The 21,973-nt window shown below is 42.1% G+C and overlaps 2 protein-coding genes across 8 annotated transcripts in view; one reads left to right on the top strand and one right to left on the bottom strand.

The window, feature by feature from the left end:
• IL7R (interleukin 7 receptor) overlaps nucleotides 1-21,973 on the top strand; it is a 188,913-nt gene that overhangs the window by 102,412 nt on the left and 64,528 nt on the right. The gene's annotated exons all lie outside the window — the stretch shown is intronic.
• The window catches only part of RANBP3L (RAN binding protein 3 like), a 47,626-nt gene continuing 27,134 nt past the window's right edge, over nucleotides 1,482-21,973 (bottom strand). For 3 of the 7 annotated variants that reach the window (XM_083402959.1, XM_083402960.1, XM_083402965.1), the window contains 6 exons: nucleotides 20,250-20,383; nucleotides 19,765-19,885; nucleotides 18,486-18,628; nucleotides 16,190-16,376; nucleotides 4,259-7,183; nucleotides 1,482-3,889 (listed from right to left, as the gene is read on the bottom strand). In XM_083402959.1, coding sequence (XP_083259085.1) covers nucleotides 7,140-7,183; nucleotides 16,190-16,376; nucleotides 18,486-18,628; nucleotides 19,765-19,885; nucleotides 20,250-20,383 — 629 coding nt within the window. In that variant the 3' untranslated portion in view covers nucleotides 1,482-3,889; nucleotides 4,259-7,139. Of the gene's footprint in view, nucleotides 3,890-4,258; nucleotides 7,184-9,904; nucleotides 10,553-12,572; nucleotides 12,727-16,189; nucleotides 16,377-18,485; nucleotides 18,629-19,764; nucleotides 19,886-20,249; nucleotides 20,384-21,973 lie in introns of those variants that run through there. The other 4 variants (XM_083402962.1, XM_083402964.1, XM_083402961.1 and 1 more) reach the window with 3 other exon arrangements.

Genomic DNA, 21,973 nt, shown 5'->3' with positions numbered 1-21,973 from the left:
TTTTCTGTATCCCTGTGATCATCTATCTTAATGGGTTTTTTTTTTTAAAAAAAAGGAACACTTTTACATACTATTAAAACTGAAAGAGGAAGGAAATGGGATTACAGCAAGGAGGGAAAGAAAGTTTTAAGCATTGGAATGCATAAACAATATGTTGCTTTTTTTCAAAATTACCAAGAGCATTCTTTGAGCCAGCTGATGAGCTGGTGGATATGGGACAAGTACTGCTAAGTAGCAGGGCAGGGGACAGGTTTTATACTACTGGAGGCCTCCAGTACAGCCATACTCTGCCAGAGTTTGGAACCCAAGCAGAAGCATATTAGTGGTGCATCAAAGGAACATAAGAAGCTGTCTTGTACAGTGGTACCTCGGGTTACATACGCTTCAGGTTACATACGCTTCAGGTTACAGACTCCGCAAACCCAGAAATATTACCTCGGGTTAAGAACTTTGCTTCAGGGTGAGAACAGAAATCATGCTCCAGCGGCACGGTGGCAGCAGGAGGCCCCATTAGCTAAAGTGGTGCTTCAGGTTAAGAACAGTTTCAGGTTAAGAATGGAGCTCCAGAATGAATTAAGTACTTAACCAGAGGTACTACTGTATTGTTAGACATTGGGTTTATGTCCCATCTTCTGCAAGGAGCCCAGGGCAGCAAACAGATACACAATTTAAAAACAAAAACATTGTAAAACAGTTAAAGCACTCTTTGAAAAACCAATTACAATTAAAGACATCTAAAAGTAGTTACAGATGAAAACTTTATTCCATCCAATGATCTTGGGGTTGCCAGGAAAAGTATTCTTCAGCCACCAACTGATGGCTGAAAGTTAATACAGCAGTAGAGATAGGTGAACCTAACTAATGAGGGTCTATGGTGCTGGAGGAGACTCTTGAGAGTCCCATGGACTGCAAGAAGATCAAACGTATCCATTCTTAAGGAAATCAGCCCTGAGTGCTCACTGGAAGGACAGATCGTGAAGCTGAGGCTCCAATACTTTGGCCACCTCATGAGAATAGAAGACTCCCTGGAAAAGACCCTGATGTTGGGAAAGATGGAGGGCACAAGGAGAAGGGGATGACAGAGGATGAGATGGTTGGATGGTGTTCTTGAAGTTACCAGCATGAGTTTGATCAAACTGCGGGAGGCAGTGGAGGACAGAAGTGCCTGGCGTGCTCTGGTCCATGGGGTCACGAAGAGTCGGACACGACTAAACGACTAAACAACAACAACAACATTGGGGAAGGAAGTTTTTTAGGAATAGTGACTAAAATAGTGACTTGGACCTTTGGTCCACCTAGTTCAGTATTATCTACACCAGGGTTGGGAACCTTCTCAGCCTGAGGTGGTGAGAGAGTAAGCACCCTCACGGGTCACTTTGATAATTTAGGAAGTTCAGGAGGAACCACATACAATGTTTAAAATGATGTATTGCAGAAGATAGACATGCTATACTTTATTGAAAATAAAAGCCAAGGCTTAATTTTGCCACTGTTATTTTTTATTGTTCTGTTTATTATATAATAATATCCAAAACACAGCATATGGAATACTTTCCTAACTTCTTGTATATGAATAATAGTATGTTACCTTTTTAAAGACCTTCATAATAATGCAATAGTACTAAAGCAGCACTTAAAAAAAAAAAAGTATAAGATGGTCAAGAATAAAAGCTGATCCCATTCATGGAGGGACCTTTCAGCACAGTATTTTAACTTTTCCCATATAGTTAAAGTGTGGGAGCAAGTAGTAAAATACTTGCATTCCTCTGCAACCAGTACAAGTAGATTATTCAGTGTTAACCTACACTGATTTATTAGTAAGCTTCAGTGAGAAAATAACATGTATTTGGAACTAGGGATGCACAGACCCATTAAAGTCCAGTCTATCCCAGTTCTGCATGGGTGCAAGGCCATTTCCATCTTCTCAAACCACCTTGTAAAGAAATCTGCTGAACTGCAGTTTCATAAGTGCACTCATTCTGATTCAAGTTACAGTCTGCCCAAACTGAATTACACAAGTTCAGCCAATTTCTGGAAGTAAGTGCAATTAAAATCTGTAAGACCAACTTTGTGTTTATTATTTAAATATTTTATTTAGGGACTAGAAATTTGTTAGAGTCCTATTCCTGGACTCTGACTGGTAGCTTAACAAATCCTGAATTAGGCTGAGAGTGCAGTGGAGACGCAGCTGAGAGACAGATTTGATGGACCATATCCTCAGTATGACCGGTTACAAAATAAACAGACCGTTTTGCTTTGCAAACATGGTTTATGGCTTTGCGTTTTGATAGGAACTGTTCAAAAACTGTTCTGGAATTAATCTGCTTGTTATGGGTGGCAACTTCGACTGAAGCGACATATAATAGTATGATCTAGTTGGGCTTTGCTTTTGCTGCGTTTGATCATCCATATACACATTCTAAAACTGTGGACCGCCTTTACAATTTGATAGTTGTGCTCTCCTTGTCAGTTTGGGGATGATAAGAGTAGAGTCTTTGTGGAAACTTAACAGCACTTAAGTCTTGCCAATATTATTTTTGGCCAAATATTTATTAAGCAAATATTTTTTGACTAAGCACAAATAAAAAGTTTGTTTGAAAATGGATTGCCATTGTGGCTGCTGGCAGGAGGCTCTTCTCTCAACTATCCTATAGAAAGCGTGATTTGAAAAAGTAATGTTTAATGAAGAAAGTATCACTCGGGGTGTGCAGGAGCATCTTTTCTGACCCCCCCCCCCTTTCTAAATCTTTAATTTGTTAGAGGTAGATTGCCTATAAGTTATCAAGAAGAGTTCAACAAAATTAACTGATTGTGTCTATATAATATAGTGGAGTGAGCTGGTTGTGGCAGAGCTGCCTTATGAATTTGCTAGTTATTCTTGAGCAGATCACTCACTGTTAGATGTCTGGGTTGTGTTAGCACCTGATAAGGCTGTATAGGACTCAAGACCCATAGATGGTTCAAGGGCTTTGCCCCTGTGCACCTAACATCAGGCTCTTCTGATTTTCCCCTAACAGTTGCATGAGCCACTTGTCCTTTTTATACAGGATTCCTAGAGCACATTATCCAAGACGAGAGGCTAGCAAGGACGATGGATTAAGGATGACTAAAGCGTGAAGCAAACAGTGCAGTCTTTCTGAGGTGGACACCCATTGTCTGGACTCAGGCCACTTTCTTATTTGTAATAGGATTGCATATAGTTGAACTATGGAACTTACTGCCACAAGATGTGATTTTGCTGGAGAACGCAGGTGGGGACAGTGCTCTTCTGCTCGGGTCCCGTTTGTGGGTTTTTCATAGGCATCTGGCCACTGTGATAACAGGATGCAGGAGTAGATGGACCACTGCCAAGAGGCTGTTCTATGTTCTTAAGTGATGGTCACCAACTTGGATGGCTTTAAAAAAGATTTATAAAATTTCATGGAAGATAGGGTTGTTGACGATAACTAGTTGTGAATCATGGCTGTGTACTACTTCCAGTGCCACTGGCTATTTCTAAGGAGGCTTCCCCTGTTCCTATTTGGGGGAAAGATCTATGTATATCAGTGGGTAGAATCACAGAATCATAGAATTGTAGAATTCGAAGGTAACACGTGGGTCTTCTAGTCTAACGCCCTGTGATGCAGGAATCTTTTGCCCAATGTGGGGCTCAAACCCACATCCCTGAGATTAAGAGACTCATGCTCTACCAACTGAGCTATCCCAGTAGCTGGGAAGCATGACTGTGGCACCCATAACCAGCTTGCACGCATCTTACATTCCTGTGAATAGCAGCCTCAATTCCTCATATAGCATGGATGATATTGGGGTTGCAATCCTGAACACATTTAACAAACACAGTGGAATCTGCTTCCAAGTCAAGCGGAGAAGGGTTGCACCGCATGAAGCACTTTATATATGAAAAAGTAAAGGTAAAGGGAACCCTGACCATTAGGTCCAGTCGTGACCGACTCTGGGGTTGCGGCACTCATCTCGCTCTATAGGCCGAGGGAGCCAGCGTTTGTCCGCAGACAGCTTCCAGGTCACGTGGCCAGCATGACTAAGCCGCTTCTGGCGAACCAGAGCAGCACACGGAAACGCTGTTTACCTTCCCGCCGGAGCGGTCCCTATTTATCTACTTGCACATGACGTGCGTTCGAACTGCTAGGTTGGCAGGAGCAGGGACCGAGCAACGGGAGCTCACCCCGTCACGGGGATTCAAACCGCCAACCTTCTGATCGGCAAGTCCTAGGCTCTGTGGTTTAACCCACAGCGCCACCCGCGTCCCTTTTATATATGAAAGGTGTCCAGAAACAGAAAATGCAGATGACCAGGAAAACCATGGCTCATTTGGAAACACACAAAGAGCACAGCCCTGAACATATTTCTTCCAAAAACACACAGCAACTTGTGGAATTATGGATACCAATACAAGCTTTGGAAAATACTCTTTGGACTGTTGCATGTGCTAGGCTGACAGATACAGCCTTTGCAAACAAAAACTAGCTTTTAAGTGTTCATGTAGTTAATGATGAAGCTTTTACCTTTGGCAGCAGGATATCCCTCACATCAGGCAAAGTTTTCAGCCGGATTTCAGAAGCATTTTTGATGCGTTCCTTTGCAATGGAAAAATATTTAACTGTCTACATATCTAATGATGGCAAATAGGTGTGTTGGCAAACATTTCTGTCTTGTTTCTTGCTGGTTTTGAAAGCTTGAGGTATGATTTTCAGGAAATGGTATTTATGCAAAATCTGGCCTCTGCTCTGTGAGAAAAGGTTACAATATCTGGGGCTTTTTGGATGAGAAAAAGGCAAATCCGGGGTGTGGGGCGTGAGGTATAAAGTGTGTAAGGTTATGCATGGCATGGAAAAAACCAGACAAAATATTTTCTCCCTCTAATAATATGAAAACTCAGAATCATCCAATGAAGCTGCATGGTGGGAGATTCAGGACATAGGAGAGAAAGTACTTCTTCATACTACTACTACTACTAATTTATTATTTATACCCCACCCTTCTGGCTGGGTTTCCCCAGCCACTCTGGGCAGCTTCCAACAGAACACTAAAATACAATAACCTATTAAACATTAAAAGCTTCCCTAAACAGGGCTGCCTTCAGATGTCTTCTAAAAGTCTGGTAGTTGTTTTTCTCTTTGACATCTGGTGGGAGGGCATTCCACAGGGCGGGTGCCACTACCGAGAAGGCCCTCTGTCTGGTTCCCTGTAACTTGGCTTCTCACAGCAAGGGAACCGCCAGAAGGCCCTTGGCACTGGACCTCAGTGTCCGGGCAGAACGATGGGGGTGGAGACACTCCTTCAGGTATACTGGACCGAGGCCCATAGTTAAACCATGGAACTGACTACTGCAAGATGTGGTGATGGCAACCAGTTTAAATGGATTTACAAAGAGGATGGATAAGGCTATAAAATGGCCATTAATCGTGATTGCTATATGTTGTCTCTAGGATCGAAGGAAGCAAGTGATTGGCATGGTTGGTATATAATGCTACGCCATAGTTTGTTTTAAAAAACCACGAGTTTACCATGCATCAACCACAGATGCTTTTCATTTCCAGCTGCTGTTGTCTCCTACCTTTATAGTTTGGTGAGCACCTGAGATGGTTAAACAAACCACGGTTAAGGAAGGGTGCTGTTCCCATGTAACATAAGCCACTATTAAACCAAGGTTCACAAGCCAACAACAAGCCATAGATTCAGCTGTAAGCCATGGTTCGCACATAACACTAAGCCATATCTTAATAAACCATCCATTTAGCCTTATGATTGAACCAGGGTGAACACCACTTACCAGAGAATAACAACAGGAGTTTATTGTGCTTATATACTGCTTATGGGCTTTCCATAGGCATCTGATTGGCTGTTGTGGGAAGCAAGATAGATAGGCTGGCTAGAGAGGTCTTTGGCCTGATTCTGTACGGCTCTTCTTACATTTTTAATCCATGGCATGCAAGATATGTATACAGTGGAACATCGGGTTACATACGCTTCAGGTTACATACGCTTCAGGTTACAGACTCCGCTAACCCAGAAATATTACCTCAGGTTAAGAACTTTGCTTCAGGGTGAAAACAGAAATCGTGGTGGCAGCAGGAGGCCCCATAACTAAAGTGGTGCTTCAGGTTAAGAATAGTTTCAAGTTAAGAATGGACCTCCGGAACGAATTAAGTATTTAACCCAAGGTACCACTGTACCTTCTTCTATGGTTACATATCTAAGGAAACAAAATGGCAAGTAAGTGCAATTGTTGCTTAATTGTTGCTGGCTAATTTGCAAGCTTGTAGCTTAATCCAGTGCTCAAATTAGTTACTTTTCATATATACAAAATTATTTTAGAGATTTTCGGCCCATTTCAGAATAGGCTGCTATCCTCCCTAGTTTTTTAAAAAAAGTTCCCAGAGCAAAAGTTTTGGTTACATGGGGGATCCCTACGTAATAGGAGGTTTGTTGTTGTGCATACATTACTAGGTTGCTGAATGCACACACACACACACCCCGCGCCCCACATACACACAAACATACACCAGATATGTGCACATAGCACAACCAATTGCAAACAACTATTTCTACATTCATATTCTATTTTTCTGGATCGGGAAAGTTCCCTAAAATAGCTTACCATGCTGAAAACTTCGCAGAAATATCAGCTGCTGAATGCTATGCTGTGACTGCTAGGAAAAATATTTATTATATAGCTGTACTCATAATAGATTTTTGTGGACAGTCATTGTGTAGATAAATCTATGTGGAATTAACGCAGTCAGTAATTCATGGATAAATGATGGATTCCATCAATATGATGAAAGAACTTCAATTAGGATTCTCTTTTTCTTTAAAATTGTCCTTAAAGATCATTTGTTCAAAAAACTGAAGTCTTTTTATTTAAAAAATTCTTAAAGAGCTGGGGCCATTCTCTAATTCCTGTATAAGTAAAAGGAAGGACGACTGGAACCCATAAAGTGCTTGTTTCGTGTATCCTCTGTGTGCTAAGTCAACCCTCAAAAGTTTTTGCCCCTTAGTCATACAAAAAGTGTGCAGAATTTCCTCACATGCTGATGTCGTAAGAGCTTCTAGGGTTGTTTTTTAAAAAAAAGAAGTTTCTGGGTTTTTTTTTTACTTTGATTGGAGGTAGCAAGTTGTCACGAACAGACCACAGGCTGTCGGCGAATCCACTGAGAATGATCTGGAGAAGAATGGAAAGCAGTTGGTTACTTCCATGGTAAGCGATTGGTACCACGTCATCTATATGTGCTAATATCACTTGGAGACTTCAGGAGCTTGTGCTTACGCAGCTCAAACAGCACCACTGATTCACGAGAGAGGACAAGTACACTGGGGGGTAATTTCAAGATAACCACAAGTACCAAAATAATCTGCAAAGATTGTTTCTTTAAACCAAACCATCCCCACAGTGCTTTGGAATGTGGCTTGGAATGTACACAATCAGCTTTTTCCTATGAGAACAGGTTCTTCCTGACCTCAGCTGTTGAGAGAAAAGAAGAAGAAGAGGAGTTTGGATTTGATATCCCACTTTATCACTACCCGAAGGAGTCTCAGAACGGTTAACATTCTCCTTTCCCTTCCTCCCCCACAACAAACACTCTGTGAGGTGAGTGAGGCTGAGAGACTTCAGAGAAGTGTGACTAGCCGAAGGTCACCCAGCAGCTGCATGTGGAGAAGAGGAGACGTGAACCCGGTTCACCAGATTACGAGACTACCGCTCTTAACCACTACACCACACAGGCTCTTAATTTGTGCAGAACATGGTGATATCTATCTATATCTATCTATCATCTATCATCTATCTATCATCTATCTATCTATCTATCTATCTATCATCTATCGAGTCACACTGACTCATGGTCAACCCTTCAGGAGCCACTTGTTAAAGTGGGCATGACTGAAATGTAAAAAAGCAATTGAAGATTGATGGTTTTCTTATTTATATTTTTTAAAAATGGACAAATGGCAACATCCCCAAAACTACAAAGAGAACTTATTCATAACTTGTGACATACATTTCCGACAGTGAAATAAACATGCAAATAAACAGCTACGAGGTTCATTCCTCAAGATGTAGTGATCTTTACAAACTTGGATGGCTTTAAAAATGAGGTTAGATAAATCAATCAAGGATAAGGCTATTATTGGCGACTAGTGAAAGGTGGCCGTGTACCACCTGCAGTGTTGTAAGCAATATACTCCTGAAAAATACCACCTCCTGGGAATCACAAGTGAAAAGAGCACTATTGCACTCAGGGTTGGCTTGTGGGTTTCCAGTGGGCCTCTGGTTGGCCACTGTGATAACAGGATGCTTAGCTAGACGGGACTTGTTTTGATTCATTAGGGTTCTTCTTATGTTCCAGTGAAGGAAAGCTCATTTTGAAGGATGAGCTGATTAATCGTTTTTAGCACAGCCTAAGGGGTCGATTTATTGAAAGAAAGCAAATAGAATTGCATAGAGTATGTCTATATCTAATAAGATGTTTCAACTGATGCCAATGTTTCGTGGAAGGGAAAGTTTCCAGCCACGTCATTCTCAGAGTAGATTCACTGAAATAAAATGCTAACGTGAGTCCACTGCTTTCAGTGGATCTACTCTGAGCATAACTTGGTCACGATACTGGTCGAAATCAGGACATGAAGAAAAATGAAGTGCAAGTAGACATTTATCTGCAGGGAATTTTCTTTTTCTTTAATGCCATCAGCCTTACATGAAGTGTGGGGTTACTGATTATGCTTTTCGGGAAGAGTGTTTCATAAACAAGTGCATTGCTCTGGTTATTTTTTCCTGTGGGAACCTAGCTATGGGGGGGGGGGGGAGATAGATAAGCTTTTCATTGGTCAACATACAGAAGCTGTTATACACGACTATTTTCAGATTAATGGAACTTTCCTGCATATCACAGTGCAGCCCAGTTGAAGCTATCTATTTAATAAAGCTATTTATTATTTATCCTTTTCTCTATTTTGCAACCTTTGCAGCCAAGTCTCCACCAGAAGGAGTTTGGATTTGATATTCCACTTTATCACTACCTGAAGGAGTCTCAAAGCGGCTAACATTCTCCTTTCCCTTCCTCCCCCACAACAAACACTCTCTGAGGTGAGTGGGGCTGAGAGACTTCAGAGAAGTGTGAGTAGCCCAAGGTCACCCAGCAGCTGCATGTGGAGGAGCAGGGAATCGAACCCAGTTCACCAGATTAACAACTCACTTCCACCATTAATTTAAAAGTGGCTCAATCCTCAATCCCATACATTTTTACTATGCACACATAAGTGCGCATAGCATTGCAACTTTAGTTTGACTGGCATCAGAAATAAGGCTGCCAACCAATCAGAAGAAAGAGGCCTGGCTGGGATTTTGCTAGTTGCCAGAAAAGAAAGGGGGTGGTGCCAGAAATGGCAGAACTGTGCCAGAGTTCTTTCATTCCCTGGCTCCACCATAGACCTGAGTCCCTGGATGTCATCACCAGGGAAGTTTAGGGAAGATTTTAATGTGTGACATTTTAATGTATTTTTAATCTTCGTTGGAGGCCACCCAGAGTGGCTGGGGAAACCCAGACGGATGGGCGGGGTACAAATAAAATAATAATAATAATAATAATAATAATAATAATAATAATAATAATAATAATAATAGAGCCCCCCAGGTATCAGAATTTTTTTTAATCTCACGAGTTATCAGCTGCAGTCACAGGGTTTCATGCTCTCACATCTGCTGTTATGCTCACAGAACAATTTTGTTTTCAATTGTATCAGTGGCCTATTATCATTTATGTTATAGTTGCATTTTTACTTTATTTTTTCTGGTCCTTTATTAAAAACAAGCGTAATACAAACAAAACACGCAATTATTATTCACTTGGCATAAAAGATTCCTGCATTGCAGGGGGTTGGCCTAGATGACCCTTGTGGTCCCTTTCAGCACTACAGCTCTATAATCCTATTATTGTAATAACAGAACTCAGTTCTCTGTATGCTGGCCCTTAGGTAGCCAAAACTGGACCATCCATACACAAGAGGGATGTTTCAGCAAGCTCAAGGGAAACCAAAGTTATATAATGGTACAAAATGTTTAGGAAAAAACCCTGGGGTGTAAGAGCCAAACAACCCAATAATGGCTGAGCATGCTGAATGGATATGGAATGCAGACTGAGCAGGAGGAGGGGGCGAAAAATGGAAAACCAGGAGTATCCTGAACAGGAGGATTTCACACTGCAACATTTTGTTGCAGATCTCCCTTGTGTATAACCAACAGATATATAACATAAAACAGGATCCGGATATAATCAAGGACAATAATAGTGTATCTTTGTGAATGGAGCAATGAGTATAGACTGTTGGGGCTTGTAAGCAGGCAAATTTTCCAGACTGGAACAAAGGAACTCTTGAGAACAAAGCGAAGAGGAATTCTGAGCGCTCCAAGCATGTTGAACATTCTCGCCTGCCAGTTTTTCAAAGACTTCATTCATCTCTTACCTCTCTCTCTCTCTTTGTATAACTTTTAGATCAGTAGTGGTTGTTTGTGCACTTTCAGGTGGTGCCCAAAGCACTTTAATAAAGAAAAAAAAAAAGAGTAAGAGCTTTCTTTGAAGTTTCCTGCCACATGCTGAAGAGGAAGAGTTTTTTTCTGTTTAATTTTAAAATGAAACAGCTTGCCTTGTCAGCAGCACAAGGGGCTGCTGTGGAAACCTTGGAGAAAACCCTGACTCTTTTTGTTCACGAACAAAAACAATCCCAAATATACACACAGATAGCTTCGGCAGATCGTAACCAAGGAGCTGAGTTTTAATTTGGAAGGATTTCAATTGTCATCTCATGTGGTGCTTCTTTTAGCTATAAACCAAAAGAAAATGTGGTGGTCCACAAACTTGGAAAATAGCCCTTATTGCACTGATGTTTCCACTCAGATGTACAATTATGAGACATCAATATGAGAGGCATCCTCAGAACTCACTCACTGGATTACTCCTCAATGTGATATATGCTTTCACTTGCAAACAATGCCATTCTTCCGTCTACAAGTCATTCTCAACAATAAAAATGACTTCTATCAGAAGTAAGGGTGGGAATATTTAGTCTCCCAGGATATTCTGCTGCTAGCCAGCAGGTCGTATTATCTAGTGAAGGAACTTCAAAGCGACACTCCTGCATGAAATTGCTAAACTAGAATTTATGGATACATTTGATTCTATTTGTTCAGGACCCAAGCCAGACAATGGTTGGCTTTCCCACTACAGCTGTTAAGAAAGAACAGCAAAGGTAGGGTGATTACTGTTGTGTACGCTCACTGTGCTTATCGTGTACATATTCATTTTGTTTCTTACATGCTCATTTCCCCATACTCATGTATGAGTTTCTTTGTCCCCCAGCTACCCCCCCCCATTTTATCATCAAATTAATCTTAGGTTGATGGTTAGTCTGAGCAACATTGACTAGCCCAGCACCACCCAATAAATTCCGTGGCTGTGTGGGGATTTGAATCTGGGTCGCCCCAATCCTAGTACAATATTGTATCCACTATTGCACACTTGCTTTCTATTTAGCATTTTGGCTTCATTCTACAAAAGCTTACTTCCCAAGATACCTGGTTAGCTTTTCAGGTGTCTCAGCACTCTTGCCATTTTTGAGGCAACAGCCTAACACACCTGCCCCTCTGGAAGTTGGACAACAATCCCCAAACAACTTATCCATTTTGGCTACCATAGCATGTCCCTGAATAAAGTCTGGGAAAATACAGAGTTGTCTTCCAAAGGCATTACAGGCATGTAATAGCTGGGTAAACAGCCTGGAAGAGTAAAAATGAAGAGAAGCTCAAGCAGTACCCACCCATTTCTTCCAGTATACCTGAAGGAGCATCTCCACCCCCATCGTTTAGCCCAGACACTGAGGTCCAGCGCCAACGGCCTTCTGGTGGTTCCTTTACTGTGAGAAGTGAGGTTACAGGGAACCAGGCAGAGGGCCTTCTCAGTAGTGGTGCCCTCCCTGTGGAATGCCCTCCCATCAAATGTCAAAGAAATAAAAAACTATCTGACTTTTAGAAGAAATATGATGGCAGCCCTGTTTAGGGCAGTTTTTAATGTTTGAAGTTTTATTCTGTTTTTAGTGTTCTGTTGGAGGCTGCCCAGAGTGGCTGGAGAAACCCAGTCAGATAGACGGGGTATAAATAATAAAATTATTATTATTATTATTATTATTATTATTATTATTATTAGCCCCTTTTCAAACTGCAAAAAGAACATCATACATTAAATCAGAGCCATGTAAACTTGCCCTGATACAGTATGTGTGGAGTTGCAAGACTGACACTCGATGACTCCACTGCCCCAGTTTTTATCTACAGAGGGTTTTTTTAAAAAAAAATCTCTAATGAATAGAGTCAGAATCACCAAGTGAGCCTTTTTTTCTGGCATTGAGATGCATTAATGGGAGAAACTGCCCCCACTGATGTCTACCTGCCATGCATCTACTGAAAACACAGAACATAACAAAAGCTGGCAACTTTAGAGCAGCAGGAAACATTTTGCAAATGGTGTTTGGAGTGAAATCTCAGCAAAGGTTGGGCTGCGTACCTTGATGGTATTACAACAGGATCAGCTGGCATGAAAGATAAGCAGACTGAGGTGGACATAGTCAGGATAAATAAAATAAAGCAGGGGCCGTCAGAGGACCTGCCAAGGTTGCTTGATAACAGCTGGGGCCTGGGTTGTCAGCAATCTCTGGGACCTGGATGGAAGAGGAATTTGGACTCACTGGCTGCAGGGAATTGTAAGGGTTTATATAACTTCACTCATTTTTTCTCATGCACCACACACACACACACACACACACACACGCACCCTCACTGCGAAGTCCATCACAGTGAAAAGAACACTGTATGTACCACAGTTTGGATGTCCCTCAAGGACTGTGGCCTCAGTTATCATCACTGGCCACTGACCCTTAGCTGTTTTTCCCAAATCTGTGTCAGAGGCCTTCGCTTGTCAACATGATTGTTTAACTTGCAAGTCGGCACATAGATTGGAGAGTACCTTCAACTCGCAAACAAATCCCAGCCTTTTATTATCTCCCTCTGGGAAGTCACACAGACAAATTGAAGGGGAGGGGTTCTGCATGAATGCTGACTGAAGCGGCTGCTGTTTGGTGGGCAGAGTGAGCTGTATATAGTATACCATAGTCACAGTTTAAAAATAAAAATGTTTGGTTCTTCAGGTTAATCGCAGGTCTTTTTGTGCCCTCCTTACACAAGCAATGGTTCAGCACACTCCTATGCATGTTTACTTGGAAGTAAGTCCCACTGTAATCAATAGGGCTTACTTCAAAGAGAGGGTCCATAAGACATGCATTTTTCCTTCAGAAAATAGCATAAAATCAGTATGCAGTAGACAGGAACTTTGGATATAGTCAGTTCCTCTTCCATTCTTTTCACCTACTCAGTTCTCTGCTCTAGCACACATTTTTATATTGTCTCCTGTTGTAGCATGAGAACCGCCATGTTGTGGTTGCATGAAATGGTCTTTTGCTGTCCTTTTATACTGAGTTGTCTGTCCCTATCCTGCTACCAAGGACCCCTCTTAACTGGGGAGATCAGAGATTCAGCTAAGCATGCACTCTGCCACTGGTGGCTACTACTACTTAACATTTGTTTAGTGCTTTCATGTGTTCAAATCATTTACATGCATCATCTTGTTGAAATCCTTCCTGAACTCTGTCAGTCTTATTGTCCCCATATTGCAGATTAGGAGAGAGTAGCCTTGTCAATTCATGGAACAGATGAGATTCAAAACAAGGACTTCCTGATTTGTTCCCCAGTTTCTTAGCTACTGCTCACAAGTCATTTAAATAATGTGCTTCTTTCCCACATACTGATCAAAAACTACATCATTCGTTTGACCCACATTGCTTCCTCTTTTTGAGGCAGGTGTGTTTGGGGATCAGACCCAATGGAAATTGCCCCACAACAATAATGCATGTTGGGACCTCTTGGGTGCAAATCCCCAGAGACACGGTGCAAGATTATGGCTTGAGCACAAGCACATGCCTCACAAGCTGAACAGATGCCAAAAAGAAACATAGGAAGAGGACCAGAATGAAATTAATGGGAGTGGCATCAGTGAGGTCAACACTGTGCACTACTTTGTAGCAGCTACTGAAACCAGCACACTTCTGGTAACACTTAGCAATACAAAACCTGCATTATTACGTGCTCTGAAATTCTCAGCCCCCTCAGAGCAGCAGCAGTCAATGAAATGGAAGAATGATGAGGAAAGTTACAAATTTTGTGTTGCTAGGCATTACATGGAAAAGTGAATGAGGAGTTGCTACATTTGGTGGTAGCCACATGTCTGATGTAACATCTAGCTGCACCCAGAGAACTATGAAGACCATCCAGTCATGGTAACCATTCAGCAGACACTATTCATGTTGACAAAAACTAGGTTTTATCTTAGGAACATAGGAAGTTGTTGTGTTCAGAGTCAGATAATGGGCCAGCATGGCTCAGTATTGTCCAACACTGCCTGGGAAGAAGCTCCCCAGAGCTTCAGGCAATGAGTCTTAGCCCTGCATGGATATGTGAGGGATTGGACCTGGGACCTTCTGCATGCAACGCAGATGCCCTATCACTGAGCTATGTGCCCTCATGGGAATGCTTGCAAAAATGTGTATAATAGTCAAATCTGCATACAAAAGTGTCTTTGTCAGGAGAAACTGACACTAAAATGTTGAAGAATTTCCAAGAGGAGTTAAAAATTGCAAATTGCTGCAGAAATGTGAAGAAGTGAATTTAAGAGTGGAAAAATTAGAAACAGAGAGAACATAAATGGACAGATCCTTCTATCCCTACTTCTCTGTGAAAGGACCTGCAGACATGGTGGTTTGTTTCTCTTTCAGGAACCAATAGGAGTGAGAACCAGAGGCAGAGTTGAAAGGAGTCCATAGCTGTCAATTTTTCCCTTTTCTTGCGAGGAATCCTATTCGGAATAAGGGAATTTCCCTTTAAAAAAAGGGAAACGTTGACAGCTATGAAGGAGTCACCCTCAGATAGTCTATCCAAGCAGGAAGCAGGAAGTGATGATGGAAAAGGAGTTCAGGGTAGAGGCAGATCAGAAAGGTGGGCTATGAATTCGACTAAAAAGAGAGCTTAAGGTCAAGGACAGGTGGAATGTTCACTCAAGGAAAGGAAATGGCAGATGGTTGGAAACCTTCAACAGTGGCCTATGCAAAGAAGCCACAGGTAGGAGCCAGCCAGGCAGAGATGTGAGGAACAATATGCCCTCTGGTGGCAAAGGTCCACAATTTATAGTGACTTCTCTAAGGAAAAGGGTAATATCGAAGCTAGGATTCCATCACATACCAGCAAATTCAGCTTGCACAGTTAAAACAGATTGGAGCTCCTCCTCCAAAACCAGATTTTTCACAGTAATTAAATTGATGGGAAAATGCGCCAGAAAATATGGGACAACATTTCCTTCAGTATAACCACAAACAAGAATGAACGCTCAATAAGTAGTCAACCCTTTTTAATTTTTACTTTGAAAAGCAGTTGCTTCAGAATATCTCCCACTCACCCTATTTTTTTTCAGAAGCAGGAAACCTTCAAGAGTGGGGTAGCTGCTGTTTACATTCCTTATTTTGATTGGCAGCAAAATCCTAACCATGTTTGCTCAAAAGTAAATCCTGCTATGGTTCAATGGGATTTAACCCCTTGAAAAGAGTGAAGCATATGATTTTAAATTAATATGACTCATTTTACCTTGTATTGATCTTCCCACTCCACTCCCAGAGGGTGATTTAAGATTCATTCCCCATTTTTCGAGTAAAATATTACTCAAAATAGATTCCAAACCAGAACAAAAACACAATATAGCACAACAACATAAAATACCGAATGCATTTATCGTTTTCTGTTTTCACAAAGTCGTGATGAAGGCAGTGCAATCTGTTCTACTACCTCATTGTGCCTCTCTATATATTTTTTAAAGAAAATATTGGGGTGTGTATAACCCTCTTTTCCTACGGCAATGCACATCCCACCAAGTTGTGGGTCTGGGAAAGGAATGTGAACAGCAGCAGAGCTACTTCTCACTTTGCAGCAAAGCCAGCCCCCATTATTTTTTATGTAGATGGCTTAGGATAATGGTTATGAAAAATACAGCCTTTGTCTGGTCCTGCCGAGAGCTTTGCTCACCTGATTTGTTGCTGCTCACTTGAGTTATTTTTTCATTCTCGTCCTCTTCACTGTCATAATTCAGTGGTTGAATATCTGGCTCCTGCTCCACGTGGTTTACATCACATTCCTGATCAGCAAAGCTCCTCATTGCAACAAGGCGGTGGTGGATTGCTGCGTATAGAGAAGCTGCATCCTTGGAGCTTGCCTGTGTAATGCACAAGACAAATAGGTCTATTAGGTACTGTTTTCCAGTTGACCAGTGAAAAACTGAGCACACCAAAGAGATTCCAAAGTTACTGAAAAGAACTGGAGTGACAGGTGTCCCTTCCAAGTGAGCAATTCTGTGATTCTATGTTATTTATGCACTGCCTTCAAATGCTCAGTGTGGTTTTACATAGTAGAATTGTCAGGCGTCAGAGTCGGGAGTAGGTCAGCAATCAAAATCACTGGTGTCAATGAAGTTAACTCATTATTCAAAGAAACCAAAACATTGCAGGCCTAGCGATCACAGCAACTCTTCCCTTCCCAGTAGGTCTTGCCCCAATGTAGCAGTTGTGAGGATTGAAGGTCTCGCCTTCCCACTGCTCTCTAAGGCTCTCTAAGGTTCCTTCCCTAGCAACCTAATGTTCTGGCGTCTTGCCTCTCATTGCTTTACCCTCTTAATTCCTCTGCTTGTCCTAGGAGACCAGCAGGGAGAGGAGCTGATCACATCAGGAGGGAGAGACTCCCTAGATTCTTCAGCAGCCTGCCTCACTTCTGTCGCCTAGCCCCTCTCCTCTCCTGCCTCCTCTTCTGCCTCCGAGTCTGGGCTGCTCTCTGCCACAGCCTCTTCCTGCTCACTGAAGCTTGTTACCTCTTCAGCTTCCAACATCTCATCCTCCCCGTAGTCTACTCCCTCTTCTCCCTCTGACCACTCATCATCATCTCACCACCAATCTCCTGGCTCTGAACCTTTCTTCCCCTGGGGGTTCCCCAGCTGGAGCCTCCCACCACACCTCTGCATCCAGCTAGTCCATGGCAAAAAATAGGGCAACAGTTAAAGCATCCTATGTAAGTTTTCACTAAGACTCTTCTGGAATACAATAAAACAAGGTTTAGGCATGGATGGGGAACATGTTGTCCTCCTGATATCGCCCTCCAGATAAGAGGACAACTCCTATTATATTCTTGACCATTGGCCCTGCTGACTGGAGCTGATAATAGTTACACCCCAACATCTGGAGGGTCAAGTGTTCTGCATCCCTGTTGTAGGGGGCAGCAGTAGGCAGTGCTGGGGAACCGGCACCTTGGATAAAGGTAAGGAACCCCTGACCATTAGGTCCAGTCGTGACCGACTCTGGGGTTGCGGCGCTCATCTCGCTCTATAGGCCAAGGGAACTGGTGTTTGTCCACAGACAGCTTCCGGGTCATGTGGCCAACATGACTAAGCCTCTTCTGGTGAAACCAGAGCAGCGCACAGAAACGCCGTTTACCTTCCCGCCAGAGGGTTACCTATTTATCTACTTGCACTTTGACGTGCTTTCGAAATGCTAGGTTGGCAGGAGCAGGGACCGAGCTCATCCCATCATGGGGATTCGAACCACCGACCTTCTGACCGGCAAGTCCTAGGCTCTGTGGTTTAACCCACAGCGCCACCCGTGTCCTGGCACCTTGGATACAAGTCATCAAAAAGCAATGAAACTACAGACAATAAATATGCAAACAGAAGTGTGAAGCAATTAAAATTTTAAAGCTAAGCAAACAGAAAGGTCTCAGCTGAGGGGGTAGCAAAACAATCTGGCCAGGGACAGTGGTGGAGGAAGGGGTGTGTGGGCCGCCCCAGGTGTCATCACTGAGGGGGTGGGGTGACAAAGTGACAAAAATATTAGGGGTGTTTTTTTTAAAAAAAATGGGCTCACAAAACTTTTTAGTTCAGTCAACAAACGTAACAAAACGTGGCTGGCACTGGGCACCCCACCGCGAGGGCCGGCACTTACTGTGGGGCTTGCAGTGTGCCCAAGCCACGTGTCTCTCCTGGAAGTGACGTGGCGGCTTGGGCGCCTGCAGGCTCCAACTCCAGCTGAGGGGGAGGCAGCGGAGAGGCTCCACGCAGTGTGCCCTGTCCCCATGGGCAGCTTGCCCCGCCCTGGCTGCAGGATGCTCACGCCGCACCGGGCACCCGAGCGTCTAGCTACACCACTGGCCAGGGAACAGTGAAGCAGAGCAGCAAATCAACCACTGCACCCCAGACCTTGCTGCTTGTTCTGGCCAGGGCAGAAGGTGGAGGCAGGGAGGTTCAGGAATTTTTGCTGCAGCAGCTCCTGGTTGGCTCTACCTGTATTAGAAACACCTTGACACAAGAGTCCTCCAAATCTGTAGCCGTGATGCACAGACTCTTCCGGTTTGCTCTCTCTATGACCATCTGAGTCCAGAGTCTGGTGTTAAGAATGAGCCTCATGCTCCCATGATTTCGCATTACTATAAACAGGAGAAAAGGAACATTAGAAAGAAAGGAAGATAATATTTAAATACCCTTTTCTTAATGGGGGAGATTTCGTCTAGTAGCACTGCAAAACTCAAGTTACTCAACTTCTGAAACTTAAGAACATAAGAAGAGTCTGCTAGATCAGGCAAATGAATCAACGAGTCCAGCATCCTGCTACCCTGGCTTTTAAAACCATGAGAATTTTGGAATTCCCCACCTCCCCACCCCATCTTATGTCTGGAAATGCATTGTAGTAGAATAAATAAACTCAGTTATCCACTATTCCTAAATCGTCTAACTCAACTACTCACCATTTGTGACAAACACTCCCATCTCTTGAGAATGTTTAGTGTTTTGAATATCTCCATAGCCTGTCTGAATGCATGATGGTGTACTATAAACCAAACTTTATGTCTGCAAATGACTCTCTCTAAAAGAGGAAGTACACAAAAATGATGAATATGTTCCTATCTGCACAATGCATTCATTTAATTGTTTTTAAAAACCTACGCTTTATAAATGTTATAGTTTTGTCAATGGAGTATCCAAGTTGTTTATACGTAATTCATTTGTAATATATGTGATTCAATAATGTATTAGAAATGAATTTCAAACAAATGACTTGGATACTGCATTAATAAAGTTGTAAAATTTATAAAAGTTAGGATTTTTAAATGAATGTATTTTGCCAATACGAACATATTCATAACTTTTGCAGATGTAATTGTATGTGTCAGTGTTTAATGTTTTAATGTTTGCACTATGCATGAGGAGTGCCTTTTTTCCTGTGTATGTGTAGGTTTCTTGCATGTGTTTATTTACCTATTTGGAAAAAATAATAAAAAATACTGCAACTGAATCATATATAAACCATGATGTATGCAAGCTTCCCAAGACATAGTGTGAACAATTAATAAATCAATTACTGAATAGGAGTTCATTTGATTAATTGACCCCTAATTTGACCCCAATTTAAACAAATAAAATGTCTGCTGGATTGTGATGTTTATATTCTAAACCCTTTGGCAATATGTTATAGCTGTAAATACAATTTGCTCGTCTTTGCACATTTTTCACATTGATAATTGCCTATGGGGAAGATGGACTTAATGGTGAAATTAATTCTTACTCAGTCTTGACTGCAACATTCCACACTGATTGCTGGATGTATCATTAAGTCTCAGAGAGCCACTGCCTCTTTCAGTCCAGGATGATGATACTTTATTAAATAAAAAAAGTCTGCAGTTGATCTAAAATGGGAAAATTTGATAAAATTGTCAATTCAGACATACACTTTTTTTAAAAAACACACCCTAAAACTTCTGTGTCATTTATATTCTTACTATTAAATAAAAATGTTGTTGCTTTTTAAAAAAAAAGAAATGGCAATTAAATGGATTACTATAGCTTTTTCACAAAACTTGAAAAGAAAAATAGAACAAGTGTTGGAGAAACAACCTGTGAGTTATTTGATCCCCTGTCAGACAACTATTGGGTACCTCATGGTTTGTTTTAACAAACCATGGCTTAGTGTTATGTGCAGACCAGGCCATGGCCTGTTTTTCAAATATAACAAAAATTCCCCACCAATAAATCTTTTAGGAAAAGATATACCTGTAAGACATTGTGCTCTGCTTCTTCTCCTGTAGTAACTTCAACTTTATCTAATAAATATCTTTGTGTCGGTTTGCTAGATACATAAGCAGCAGCTGATTCAACTAGGGTTGTATCCTTGGCAAAAAATGGTGCTATAGAGAAAGGAGAATAATGGAAAATGCTGAGGTTTCTATGAAAGGAAAACCTTGCAGTTTTACTGGCAGCCTGGCCACCATTTTGAATCCTCCACCTCCATCTAGTACGCTGGCCGAGACCCTACCTGCCTGAGCACTGTCCCACCAGAGCAGTACATGCTCCGATTATCTCTTCCTTGGACTACTACAATGGGCTCTATGTGGGGCTACCTTTCAAGGTGACTCGGAAACTACAATCAATCCAGAATGCAGCTGCTAGACTGGTGACTGGAAGCAGCCGCTGAGACCATATAATACCAATCCTAAAAGATCTACAGTGGCTCCTAGTAAGTTTCCAAGCGCAATTCTAATTCTAATAATATGTTGTTCTAATTCTAATATGTTGTTCCTGGATGCCTGATTATCATCTTCCAAAGCAACTACTCTATTCCGAACTTAAAAATGGAAAGCGTAACGCTGGAGGTCAACAAAAGAGGTTTAAAGACTGTCTCAAGGCAAATCTAAAAAATGCAGTATAAACACCAACAATTGGGAAACACTTGCCTGCAAGCACTCCAATTGGAGAACAGCCTTTACCAAAAGTGCCATGGGCTTTGAAGACACTCAAAACTCAGGATGCAAGGGAGAAATGTGCTAAGAGGAAGGCCCGGAAACCAATGTCCCCACTGTGGAAGGATGTGTGGATCCAGAATTGGCCTCCACAATCACTTACGGACTCAATGTTAAAACTGTGTTTATGGAAGACAATCTTACTCAGTTACGAGTGATTGCCAAAGAAGAAAAAGTATTATTCTGAGGAGCTGGAGAATGGCAGCCAACTCACAGACAAAAATGCTGGAGACTATTCAAGTAAAAGCCTGAAGAGTGGCTTTCTTTCAGGGTGGGGGAAAGAAAGATTTCAGAATTTTTTTCAGAAAAATGTCATCTGAGAAATTTCCACTCAGTTCTGAGAGAGAGAGCATGATTTGTATGCAGTTGGACACAGGCTCAGACCCAGCATCAAGAGTCTGAAAAGGATCAAGCAGTAAGGGATTGGAAAGTCACTACCAGCTAGAGCAAAGAACACTGGTCTCAACTCTAGATTCCTGTAGAGCAGTGTTCCCCAACCTTGGGTCTCCAGCTGTTTTTGGACTACAACTCCCATCATCCCTCGCTAGCAAGACCAGTGATCAGGGATGATGGGAATTGCAGTCCGAAAACAGCTGGAGACCCAAGGTTGGGGAACAATGCTGTAGAGAACCTTTGACCCTCCAGATGTTGCTGAATAAAACACACATCAGCCCTAGGAAGCATGGCCAGTGGCGAGGGATGTAGTTGTAGTTCATCAACATCTGGAGGGCTATAGGATCCCGACATCTGCTGGAGTTGAACAGCAGAACAGTCTGAGGGCAAATCCACACCAGAAACTTGAAGCACATCCCACATGTGTTTGAAGCACATGACCTCACCCAGAGAAACCTGGGGACTGTAGTTTTCACCTCACAGTGCTATGATTAGCAGTTCCCTTAAACTACATTTCCCAGGATTCTTTGGGGGAAAGTCATGTGCTTTTAAATGTGTTTTTGGCTACGCTTCATAATTAAGTGG

This window comes from Podarcis tiliguerta, assembly GCF_965153285.1.
Source record: "Podarcis tiliguerta genome assembly, chromosome: 11".
NCBI lineage: Eukaryota > Metazoa > Chordata > Lepidosauria > Squamata > Lacertidae > Podarcis > Podarcis tiliguerta.
Note: the sequence above shows the minus strand (reverse complement) of the source record. Positions and strands in the feature narration are given on the sequence as shown.